At 43.2% G+C, this 12,584-nt stretch overlaps 1 protein-coding gene across 3 annotated transcripts in view; it reads left to right on the top strand.

Annotated features, from left to right (window-relative positions):
- ELMO1 (engulfment and cell motility 1) overlaps positions 1-12,584 on the top strand; it is a 547,030-nt gene that overhangs the window by 94,685 nt on the left and 439,761 nt on the right. For all 3 annotated transcript variants that reach the window (XM_060020724.1, XM_060020723.1, XM_060020725.1), the window contains one exon: positions 4,458-4,607. In XM_060020724.1, the coding sequence (XP_059876707.1) occupies positions 4,530-4,607 (78 nt within the window). In that variant the 5' untranslated portion in view covers positions 4,458-4,529. The remainder of the gene's footprint in view (positions 1-4,457; positions 4,608-12,584) is intronic.

Below are 12,584 nucleotides of genomic sequence, written 5' to 3'. Positions count from 1 at the left end.
CCACAGAGACACAGGGAGAACTGCATTATTCTCTTCTCACCTGTTCAACAGGTTTTGTCTGAAGAGTCTTTGAGAAATAAATATCAGTTAAAAAGGAAAAAAGCACGCTCGGCCTTTGATTCCTGGAAGGCCAGATGACCTCTTTCAGTGTAATTCTAGACTATTTTGTGTAGAGTTGGGAGGAAGGCGCTCAAAATGCATTTTTATTTCTATTATCTACTCTCTTAACCACCAAGATTATGTGTTCTTTGTTTTGAATAGTGTTACCTGATATTTATACTGAGTCTGTTTTCACATTAGAACCTGTTTTCTTAACTCTTACTCTAGGAAGTGTAATTGAATCTAGATCTTGAATTGAAGTGACTTGGTACAGATAAAATACACTGTCCTTGGAATTCTCAAGTGAATTAAAAGAGTGTAGAGACTATGAAGAAGTCTGTCCCAGTGCAGATTGTCTGCTTGTATTTGTACCTAGGAGATCCAGAATTTATGGAGCAAGTTCCTGTTGTTGAATATTAAATTGTTGTCAAGTTTGGGGAATTACAACCAAAACAGCAATTGGCATTGTTATGGTTAAGTTAATAATTATTTCTTGAGGAAGCATCCTAGAAAAGTAAAATCACTCAAAGGGAACACAGAATTTTAAGGCTTTTGGTACAGTCTGCCAAAAGTACCTCTGGAAAGTTGTACCAATTTATATTCTGAATAGGTGTGCATGGACATGGACTTCCTTCTTTAGAAGTCACGACCAAGAGTTAGGGTAGGAGTGTCTAGGGGGGACAAGAGTACGGTCAATGAACCTACCAAGTTATGATCCAACAGCTGCTGGAACTCATTCTCTTATTACTCTAGCTCTTACTTGCTTGGCTTTGGCCACTCACCTGTTTCTGGAACATACAAGGCATGCTTCTGCCTCAGGGCCTTTGCTCTTGCTGTTTGAGAAATAGAATATTGCCTACCATATTGGTAAACAAAGAATCTAGCTACCACATGACAGCCACCCTGATTGTGAGCCCTGAGGGCACTCAGGAAGGAAACAAAGAACGCTTGCCATCTAGCAGTCATCAGACTGCAGCCAACCCCTATGGTGCAGCTTGAGGAAACTCTGGATGAGGAAATACTACTGGCCCCAGATAGCTGAGGTGCATATCAAAGGAATGATTTCAGTGAGCCCAGACTCTTGCATCTTCCCATGCATAGAAAAGCATTAAATTCTTTAACTTGAGGTATCTAGTTTTCTTTTATTAACAGTAATCTTTGTTCTGACTTCCTGGTGTTGTTGCAAAAACTCCTATATATCCTGGCTCCCCCCTTCCTCTTCAGAGCAGTTTGCTCAGGGTTATTTAAGATGCTGCCTCAGGGCTTGAAGTCCTAAGAATGTCCAATCAATAAAACATAACTCTCAACTTTTAGGTTGTGCATTTTTTTTTCAGTCGACGTGTTCCCTTGGCCTGTGACATGATTCCTCCAGATGTCCACATGGCTCACTGCCTCACTTCTCATAGGTCTTTACTGATGCTGTGTCTCACTGATGCTTTCCCTGGTTTCCCTATTTAAGACTGCAGTCCTGCCCCTCCCACAGAGATATACTCACATGCTTCAGATTCTCCTTCCCTGATTCATTTCTGTCCATGTCCCTTGACGCCACCTAACGTGTAGATTTGCTGCTGTATCCCCAGCACTGAGAACAGGGCTGGTACAGAGAAGGGCTCAGTAATTATTTGTTGAACGAGCTGTTGAACCACTGCTTTGAAGATTTGCCTCTGCTGGTTAGCACTCATTGTCGTCACACCAGGCTGTCTTCATCATCCTTGGCCAAAGGGACAGCGGTTCTGTTTTGCGTCATTTCCTTTACTTGTCAGCTCTGGTGAAGTTAGTTATTCATATAACTGCTGGTGTTGTTATGATTAACTGCCATTAGGCTGCCGTTATTATCTCTGCTATCTCTATCATCTTAGTCACGCCCAAGGGCCACTGAGCTCGGGGGATAGTAACTGACAAGGCCCACTCTGGTTTGATAAAGAACCAAAGGCACATGTTTGATTAGCATCTTCATACAGAGATCAATTTCTGGAAAAAGGCTAAGAACCCAGTAGAAAAAAGGCAAAGTATTTGGACAGTTCACAGAAAAGTAGACATGGAACTTTGCATCTTTATATTCAGCCTCTCTCACAATAAGAGAAATAGACATTGAAAGTACATTGACGACTTCCCTGGTGGTGCAGTGGTTAAGAATCTGCCTGCCAATGCGGGGGACACAGGTTTGAGCCCTGGTCTGGGAAGATCCCACATGCTGTGGAGCAACTAAGCCCGCGCGCCACAACTACTGAGCCTGCGCGCCGTGGCTACTGAAGCCCGCGCACCTAGAGCCCATGCTCCGCAGCAAGAGAAGCCACCACAATGAGAAACCCGCGCACCGTAACGAAGAGTAGCCCCGGCTCGCTGCAACTAGACAAAGCCCGCACACAGCAATGTAGACCCGACGCAGGCAAAAATAAATAAATAAATTAAAATAAAAGGAAAGTACATTGAGATACATTTTTTTTCAATTCATCAGGTGTGCAAAAGTTCAATCTGTTGGTGAGTCTGTGTGTGAAGAGGCAAGCCTCATCCATTGCTAAAGGGAATATAGATTGGTACAACTCTCACTGTGGAGATATACTTGGAGATGGCTATCAAAATCTAAAACTGCCCATGCTCTTTGACCCACAATTTTGCTTCTGTGAATCTACTGTAAAAATATACTTGCACATGAGCAAAATGATGTATGCATAAGATTTTTCACCAGAGGCTTGTTTATAACAGCCAAAGGTGAGAGATCACCCAGTGGCCCACGGCAGGGGACTGGTTCTTCAGATGAGATACTGGGAAGTTGTTTCATAGCACAGGGAGATCAGCTTGATGCTTTGTGATGACCTAGAGGAGTGGGATAGGGAGGGTGGGAGGGAGGCTTAAGAGGGAGGGGATATGGGGATATACATATACATATAACTGATTCACTTTGTTGTAAAGCAGAAACTAGCATAACATTGTAAAGCAATTATACTCTAGTAAAGATGTAAAAAAAAAAACAAAAGGCTGATAAACATAAAAAAAGAAATCAAATAAAATATTAAAAAAAAAAGGTATAAAGAACAACTATGCAGCTGTAGAAGGAACCAGGACACAAAATTTGTATTAATATAGAAGGATTTAGAAGATACATGAAATGAAAAAAAACCAGGGTATAGAATGCTGCCTTTTATGTAAAGGAAGTGGGAAATATAATATGCTTTTGCATTTGACTTATATACCTGAAGAAGTTCTGGAGCGATACATAAGAAACTAGTAACAGTGGCTAGCTGGAGGGGTGGGGATGGAAGTGAATATTGGGTGGATGTATCATTTCAGGAGGAGGGAGTTTCTACACTGTCTTTACATGCACACACACACTTGCACACACGTTCAAGTTTTGAATCACATGAGTGTTTTACCTGTTCAAAAATATTGTTTTTATTTATTTATTATTTTGTTTTAATTTATTTATTTTATTTATTTACTTTTGGCTGCGTTGGGTCTTTGTTGCTGCACGCAGGCTTTCTCTAGTTGCAGTGAGCTCGGGCTCTAGAGCGCAGTCTCAGTAGTTGTGGAGCACGGGCTTAGTTGCTCTGCGGCATGTGGGATCTTCCCGGACTAGGGCTCGAACCCGTGTCCCCTGCATTGGCAGGCGGATTCTTAACCACTGAGCCACCAGGGAAGCCCCCCAAAATATTAAGTTAAAAAAGTTATCCTAAAAGAAACGAGTGAGTCTGGGAGAGAGAGGCAGCAGAGGATAATCTTACTTCCTTTGTGTAAGCAACACTATTCATTCCAGTGAGAATTCAAGGTCTGTTCTGAATGCTGTACTAGGCGCTACAATTAATTTTCTTCTCATCTTGTGAACTGGCCGTGGGGAGCGAGTGTGTGTGCATGTGTGTGAACCTTGGGGCATTGTGCCTTCCTTAAGATATCTTGGTTGCTATAGTGCAGAGGAGCTCTATTTGTGACACACAGAAAACATTTTAAAGATATGCTGCTTCCTGGCCATGACTTCCTGGATGATCTGTCCTTCCGAAGGCTGCTGAGCACGAGGAGTTTGCATGTACTTCTGGGCAGAGTGAGCCAGGCTCATTCAGACCCTGGGCACCATTCAGAGTAGAAGCAGGCAGTAAGGGACGCCTTGCTTCCCACTGAGACCTTGGGAGGCTGTTGCCTCTCCGGGGCCTCATCTCCAACTCCAGGGCATTGGCACCGTCCCCTCCTTTGCCTTCTCTCCTCTGGAGCCACCCGTGAATGGTGCAGTTGGCACCCTGTGTCTTCTGCACCCAGAGCCGTTTCTTGTACCGAAACCACCAGTGAAAACAGGAAGTGATAAAACAAAATTCGCCCTGCATCTGTACTGAGCGACTTCTCTTTCTCTTTTTGTCATTCCTCATTAGGTATAGACACGTGCGGCCATCTACACTGTAGGATCCCGCTTCCACCGGCTTTGGACATTGCGGGGATTTGCAATGCCACCACCTGCGGACATCGTCAAGGTGGCCATAGAATGGCCGGGTGCCTACCCCAAGCTCATGGAAATCGACCAGGTTAGTAATACTGGCAGTCGTTTAGGGGTTATTTTAGTTTCCCTTCTATTCTGAATTTACACAGACTTCAGATAGCTCTTTTTTCTCCCGTTCTCTCTCTGGCTGTGTTGAAAAATTGGTGCGATAATAGTTGCAGTGTAGTTTGATTTCTGTACCACATGCAGTGGCGATGGATGGGGTTTTTATACTCATCCAACATCTACTTGGAGTGTGTCAATACAGGGTTTGTGTCTGAAGCTGTGAGGGAGGCAGGAGGGACAAGAGGACTAGACTCTGGGCAGTTGACACAGTGGAGGCCGTCCCAGCCCTGCCTTGCAGAGACTCATGACTATGTGCTGATTGTTTTATCATAGACAACACAAATCTTAATTTTTGGAATCACTCTTCTCTTTGGTTTTTGCATAAGCAGCCAACAAGTATGTTGCTACTTTGTCATATTAATAGTTTGGTCATGCGTGGATGGATCTAGAGACTGTCATACAGAGTGAAGTAAGTCAGAAAGAGGAAAACAAATATCGTATATTAACGCGTATATGTGGAACCTAGAAAAATGGTACAGATGAACTGGTTTTCAGGGCAGAAATTGAGACACAGATGGAGAGAACAAACATATGGACACCAAGGGGGGAAGTGGCGGCGGGGGGTGGTGGTGTGATGAATTGGGCGATTGGGATTGACATGTATACACTGATGTGTATGAAATGGATGACTAGTAAGAACCTGCTGTATAAAAAAAAAATAGTTTGATCATGAAATTAGTGTAGAGGAATGAGTCTTGGATCCTAGCCGGTTGTAATTTTATTATTAGAGTAAAATGCACTCTGGGTCTAGTATATTGTCTGGTATGTAATAAATACTCAGTACATTTTTAGTGAATGAAAAAATGTCAAGAAGACTTTTAAAATGGTTTTACCTATGGAGGCATCGTTTAGTTTGTGTACTGACAGTCTTATGATGTAACTCTCATTTACTATTGATTACAGGCTATCTCAGGAAGGTGGTTTTTGTCATTGTAAATGATTTAAAGGAAAAAAAAAATTGAGGCCTAGTGTATGCTTAAGGGTTTCATGAAGCATATAGTATAGGATTCTAGATGGCTTTCTACATTTTTGAAATTAGGGTACCATGGCAACTCCACTTTTTATGTTCTTGATATTATTTTATGATCTATACTTTTCTGATACTATTTTATGATCTATACATTTTTTCTGGTCAGATTTTATTATCTGATTGAAGACCACTGCAAAATTTACATGGCATTGTGTGGTCCCAAAGGATTCATTAGAATAAATTATAAAGGTCAGATAAGAATTAGTTGAGTTTGAGCATGAATGTAAGAAAGGGTACATTTTTAGGTTTGTTTTCAAAAAAGGTGTCATCAGACCAGCATGTCATAGTCATTTTAACTGTTCTCTGAGGCAGATTTTGTTGACTTCAGAAGCAACCCATGAAAGTAGAGAAGCCCGCCCAGTAATTTTATATACATTTGTGTCAGACAACAGTTGTTTACCGTTTTTTCACATGCTGTTTGAGAGAGGATATGTGTTGAATGTTACTTTAAAATATGGCTGGACTACTTGGTGAAGTCTAAATGTTGTTAAAATTAGGTTTGTCTACAACCCAAGAGAACAATGGTTCAAAGAGATAGAAGTTGGCTTCTCAAGTCCACATGGCAGTCCTGGGCTGGCATGATGCTCCAGTGGACCCAGGCCCCTTCTGTCTTGTTGCTTTGCCTTCTCCATAGGTGGGGCTGAGGACCAGTTGCTTGAGCATCACCTGAGAGCTCAGTAGATATGCAGAGTCTCAGACCCTACCCAGACCTCCTGACCCAGATGTGCGTTTTAACAAGATCCCCAGGGGATTCCTTGTGTAGTTAAGTCTGAGAAATGCTGAGCTGGATACCAGGTACCCAAGCCCAAGGCCACATCAGAACCACCTGGGGCACTTGTTCAAATGTTCTCTGGGGCCCCAGCCCCCGAGATTCTAAGTTAGTGGTTTAGGTAGACTATTTCTTTTTGCTTCTGCCATGGCCCAGGGTGTTTGGAAACCTCTTCTTTAAGACAGTAGCTCTTGATACATACTCTTAGGGGCCTGTGGAGTCAGTATCTTGTTCCTGCCTTTGGGGATGGCCTTTGCTGTATGTGTGTCTTAATAATTTTTTTTTAAATATTCTTTTTATTTTGGAACAAGTTTAAATTTATAGACGAATTATGAAGATTGTATAGAGAATTTTTTTATACCTTTCACTCAGTTTCTCCTGATGTTAACATCTTAATATAACTGCGGTACATTTGTCAAAACTATGGTAGATTACTAGTAACTGAACTACAAACTTTATTAGGATTTCATCAGTTTTTCCACTAATGTCCTTCTGTTACAGGATCCAGTGCAGGAATACCAACTGCATTGTGATGTTTCATGTTCCCTTTGTCTTCTTCAGTCTTTGACAATTTCTAAGTCTTTCCCTTGTTTTTCATGGCCTGATAGTTTTGAAGAGTAACTTTACTTCAGTACAATTTCACACGCAGAAATGACAAGAATAGTACAAAGGAATTCCTGTCTACCTTTTATCTAGATTCACTAGTTATTAATATTTTGCTTCATTTGCTTTATTGTTTTTTCTCTCTCTAGTATACCTATCCCCTTTTGAACCATTTGAGGGTGACTTAGGAGCATCACCTCTGTTTACCCCTAAATACTCAATGTGTCCTTCTTAAGAACAAAATCATTCTCTTACATAACCACAGTCTCTTTAAAGAAACCAGAAAATTGAACATTAGTTCAACATTATCATCTAATTCAAAGCCCAAAGCCCATATTCAAATTTCATCAAGTATCCCGATAAGGTCCTTGATAGGTATTTTCCTCACAGTCTGACATCCCTCCAGGATCATGTATTACATTTATTGCCATGTGTCTCTGGTCTTCATGGATCTAGAATGGTTCCTTAGTCTTTCTTCATCTTTTGTGACCTTGATAGTATTGTAGAGTACAGGACGGCTGTTTTGTGGAATGTCCTTCAGTTTGGGTTTCTCCGATGTTTCCTTCCAATTAGATTCAGGTTTTGCATTTTTGGCAGACAGGCAAGAGAGATGAAGTTGTGTCCTCTTCAGGGCTTCATATCAAGAGGCATCTGAAGTTTCTTTGTCTCCTTCTTGGTGATGGTTCTACATTTATACATGATAATATTGAGGTTCATAGAAGTTAGATGATTTCCTAGTTAGTGAGACCAGGACAGAAACCCAGGCCTCCTGTACTTTGAAGACTGAACTTTTAAACCGTTGGCTAAATTGTAGGGCTCCTGCTAATGCCATAGGGAGACCTCCACAAAGAGTTAGAGACCCAGTCCCTTTTTGCCCTGCAGCCGCTGAAGTTGGAGAGTGGCAGTTTTGGTATCAGGTGCTGTTTCTTTTTTCTTTTTAAGATTTATTTATTATTTATTTATTTATTTAATTTATTTTTGGCTGCTTTGGGTCTTAGTTGCAGCACGCAGGATCTTCGTTGAGGCATGTGGGATCTTTCACTGTGGCGCGCGGGCTTCTCTTCAGTTGTGGCGTGTGGGTTTTCTCCCTCTAGTTGTGGCACACGGGTTCCAGAGCGCGTGGGCTCTGTAGTTGTGGCGCACAGGCTCCAGGGCACATGGGCTCTGTAGTTTGTGGCGCACACGCTCTCTAGTTGAGGCACGTGAGCTCGGTAGTTCTGGCGCGCAGGTTTAGTTGCCTTGCAGCACGTGGGATCTTAGTTCCCTGACCAGGGATCAAACCCGCGTCCCTTGCATTGGAAGGCAGATTCTTTACCACTGGACCACCAGGGAGCTCCCCAAGTGCTGTTTCTTGATCCAGTTGGAAGTTGGCACAAGAATTGGAAATGTATTTGCACAAACAAGGAAGACTTGAGCAGTGATTATTACTGGGGTTTTCTCCTAATCTTCTACCTTGATCAATAAAGGTCACACCACCTGTTTCTCTCCCATGGCACATTACCTTTGCTCCTTTGCTCTTAGCTACCATTTCACTAAAAGGAATTTCTGGAAGCTGGGTCAGGCATTGCTGCCCCATCTTCTCCCCAAACCTCCAGTACCCCTCCACTTGTCACACTGTGTTGTCCTTGTCAATCAGCTTAAACCAGTGGTCCTCAGCCTTGTGTGTGCCCAAGAGTCACCCGGGGAGCTGGTGAGAAATGCACATCCCCAGCCCAGCTGCAGAGACTGTGATTCTGCCGACCAGGGATGGGTCCTTAATCTGGTTTGTGACGAGCATTAGGTGAGTCCGAAGCAGGGCCTCCCACACTGCATCATGCAGGGGCTCGTGAGAAACAGCCATGAGCCCGAGTTACTCCATTTTTGAATACTGTTTCTCTAGTGCCTGGTGAACAACCTTCCTTAAGAAGTGAATATTTAATTAATGAATAACCAGGAGAGGGAGCTTCCTGAGTGGGGATCAGTTCTGCTCAGCCAGGGCCCATGAGGTTCAAGGGGATGTCAGCTTGGAGTGGATTGGTTTACCTTCCTTCTGGATTTTGAGGAGACCATTCTGTGTTTCCACTCCACAGGAAAAGCCCCGAGGAGCTTCTCACAACTGGAGTTTGGTGTCATATGAGGCTCTCGGAAGAGCTGTCAGCTAGCTCTTTTGCTCACGGCGGCAGCCTCTGCACCTGCCTTCACTGTGTGTTGTTGGCTTTCAACCTCAGGAGCCACTTGAGGCTGTAGGTGATGATTGTCTGGATACACAGAGCCAGAAAGGCTCCCCATCCACTCTTCCTGTTAACCTAATATTTTTTGAACAGCATATTTCTTAGTCAAGAGTGTCAAAACCCTAGTGCTTTTTTTTTTTTTGGCGGTACACGGGCTTCTCAGTGTTGTGGCCTCTCCCGTTGCGGAGCACAGGCTCCGGACGCGCAGGCTCAGCGGCCATGGCCCACGGGCCCAGCTGCTCCGCGGCATGTGGGATCTTCCCAGACCGGGGCACGAACCCGTGTCCCCTGCTTCGGCAGGCGGACTCTCAACCACTGCGCCACCAGGGAAGCCCCCCCTAGCGCTTTTGACACGAGGCATAATGCTGAGAGGCAGTGTGTCCTAACAGACACAGTACGGGCTCTGGGACATTTAAATCTGGGTGTGGGCCCTGGAGCCCCCCATTCTGTAAGAACCCAGTTAGCCTCTATGAGCCTTGGTATCTTGGCCTGGTCAAGTCGAGATAATAATTTCCCACTTCTTTAATGGTTGTGAAGATTAAAGAAAATATATGAAAAGAATATAGGACACTGCCAGCTCAGAGTAATTACTCAGTAAAGGCATTATTGCTGCTAGTTTAAGCAAGTGCTCATGAAATTAGAAAATTAGATGCTCTGATTTTTGTTTTTACTTGCCCTTCCATCATGCACAGTTTCCCACCTTTCTCCTTCTTTATCTGCCTAGCTTTGTAAATGTCTAGAAGGAGAAAAAATTAAAGGGCAAGTGGGAGGGAGGCATCAGCTAGTAATAAAGGAACATGCTAACTGGATATGCAGCCAATTCATGCTATGGAATATTCACTGGCTCCCTAGTACTCCTCCACAATATTTTCTCCCATCTCTTGGCCACCCACCAATATTCTGGGAAGCAGCCCCTCTGTTCCTTGCACATGCTCTTTGATCCTCCAGTCTCTCCTGCCTCTGTCCTTCCCCCACATGCCTTTCTTTACGAGTACACTGAAGCCAGAAAGCCACTGCTCCCATCCGTGCCTCAGAAGTTCTCTGCTATGTGTTTGCACACCTCCAAAGACCACTCGATGCTTTTGTCTCCTGTCATGCTGTCTTGCTTTTCCACTGCCAGCAGAGGAGGGAAGATGTGTCCCTACTCTCTTCCTAAGGCATTCAGCCTGTCCCAACCCCCATCTCTTTTGCTCCACCTGTGTTTTGACTTGTCCTCTCCCCTTACCTGAGGCTTTGCCCATCAAAATCCCCTTCATTTGTTCTTTTCTCCTCTGCTTTCAACAGGAAGCTCTTCTATACCTACCTTGGAAAATCTTCCTCTTGACCTAGTAACTCTCTTGCTGGAGTAGAGTTTATTTTCTGTCTTTCCATTCCAAGCCGATCTAAGTGCTGTCAGTATATGTCATCCATGTTGCTTTGGCATCTACTTGATCTTAGTATGAATAACAATTTCCCTCCCTCTGGTGTTGCTGTCTTTGATGGTACCTATGCCCTCCCGTTTGCTAAATCGAGTGGTCCTCACTCTGTCTTGGTGTCACTCGGCAAAGCTGCTCGTTCGTATCTTCTTGAAACTACCCCCCTCCCTTCATTAAGCTTCAGTTCTGAGATTCTCCCTCCTTGTCTGATTAGTCTTTGTGAGTTTCCTGCATGGTTCCGTGTCTTTCTCCTTCTTTCTAAATCAGTCACAACCTCAGTGCTTAGCCCTCTGGTCTGCGTGTTCACCAGTGACACTCGTTGGCTCAGATTCCATGTTCTTTCATGGATTTAAGTGTAACTTCTCTCTGAATAATACCAGCTCTGGTCACCGGCTTGTCCTACTAACTGGTCATCAGTTCATCTCTCTGTTTAATGGATGCATTATTTCCCTCTATAAACCTTCAGTTGCCTACAGAATACAAGCAAATGGTTGGTAAAACTGCTCATATGTGAACCTGAAGGAAGGGAGTCTGATAGATGTTACCAACTTTTGGAAGTTATTTCATGTAGAATGGGGTTCATTAGCTGTGTTATTTATGGCCCCAAGTGTACAAACTCCATCCTCTCCATACAACAAGATAGATCTCATCTCCAATCAAGAAAAGCCAGCATGGGCCATCTTGGCAGGCAAGGAGCCCTGATCATCTCTCTTACTTGTGCATCAAACACTTGGGCAGACTGCTATGCTGCAAGTTCAGGCCCAGAGAGGATGATGGGAGGAGATGTGCGTTTTTCAATCTTAGTTCTGCAGCTCCTTCTCAAATGGTTCAGGGGCGAGGGGTGTGTGCCATTTGCTTCCAGGCTCTCCACGCTCACTCCTGCCACAGCAGCTGCTATTGACCTCTTTTCATTTTTAGATGCTTTGGGGAAAGAGTTTGTTCGAAGAAAGTATACCACAATTAAAAGAAAAAGTCGCGGATGATTCTTGAGCTTTCTAGTATCCCTGAGACTTGAGTCAGATTCCTTAGCTTGCCTTCATGTCCTGCCATGATTTCCCTTTACAGTATCCCAGGTTCAGCGTATTTGCGGGTGCTGCGTGCAATTCTCAAGTACCCTCTTGCTTTGTAGAAGCTGCCCCTTTAGGAGTGTGTCCCTGCACATTTTTGTCCTTTTTTTTCTTTTCATGTCTTGTAGTTTCTTTCTAACAGCCAGCCTGCTTGGATTCCTCCTGCACTCTCTTCCCCTCTCCGCTCCTCTAAATCCTGGCTTTGCTGGCACTGCGGAGAGCCTTCTTTCTGCTCAAGTCTTTTTTGATCATGTAATGTAGTTGTTTCTCCATCCTTCTTATACCATTTTCTTTGCCTGTAGATTTTATTTACAGTTAATATAACCTGTGCCTGATATTATTTACATGTGCCCATGTCTTTTGAAGTATATTATCAGATGTAGATTATAAATAGATTATAAGATGTTATTATAAGCTCTTGTTGGTTAGCCTGATTTACATACTACATTTGTATCCTGTGGTCCATCACAATGATCTCTATTTATGTGGGTCTACTTTTGGCTTGAATTGTGAGTAGTAAAGATAAGAATAAAACACTTGTTATTCTCCATTCTCCAAACAGAAAAAACTACAATAGCACTCCTTCTCGTACATGGTTGCAGATTTTATTTTTCTCAAAGAAACATAGATGCATGTGTTTTTAGGCAAGCATGTACAAAATGATTGCCCACGGTTTTCCCTCAGCTGTCCTATTTCTGTAATATATTTAAGATATAATTCAATACATATAAATTTAATTTACCCATAAAGCTCACTCATTTTTAAAGCTCAATACATAAAGTACATTGAAGTTTTTGTGCTTG

The sequence above is a fragment of the Delphinus delphis genome, chromosome 9, assembly GCF_949987515.2.
Source record: "Delphinus delphis chromosome 9, mDelDel1.2, whole genome shotgun sequence".
NCBI classification, from domain to species: Eukaryota; Metazoa; Chordata; class Mammalia; order Artiodactyla; family Delphinidae; genus Delphinus; species Delphinus delphis.
This window is presented reverse-complemented; position numbering and strand designations above follow the sequence as displayed.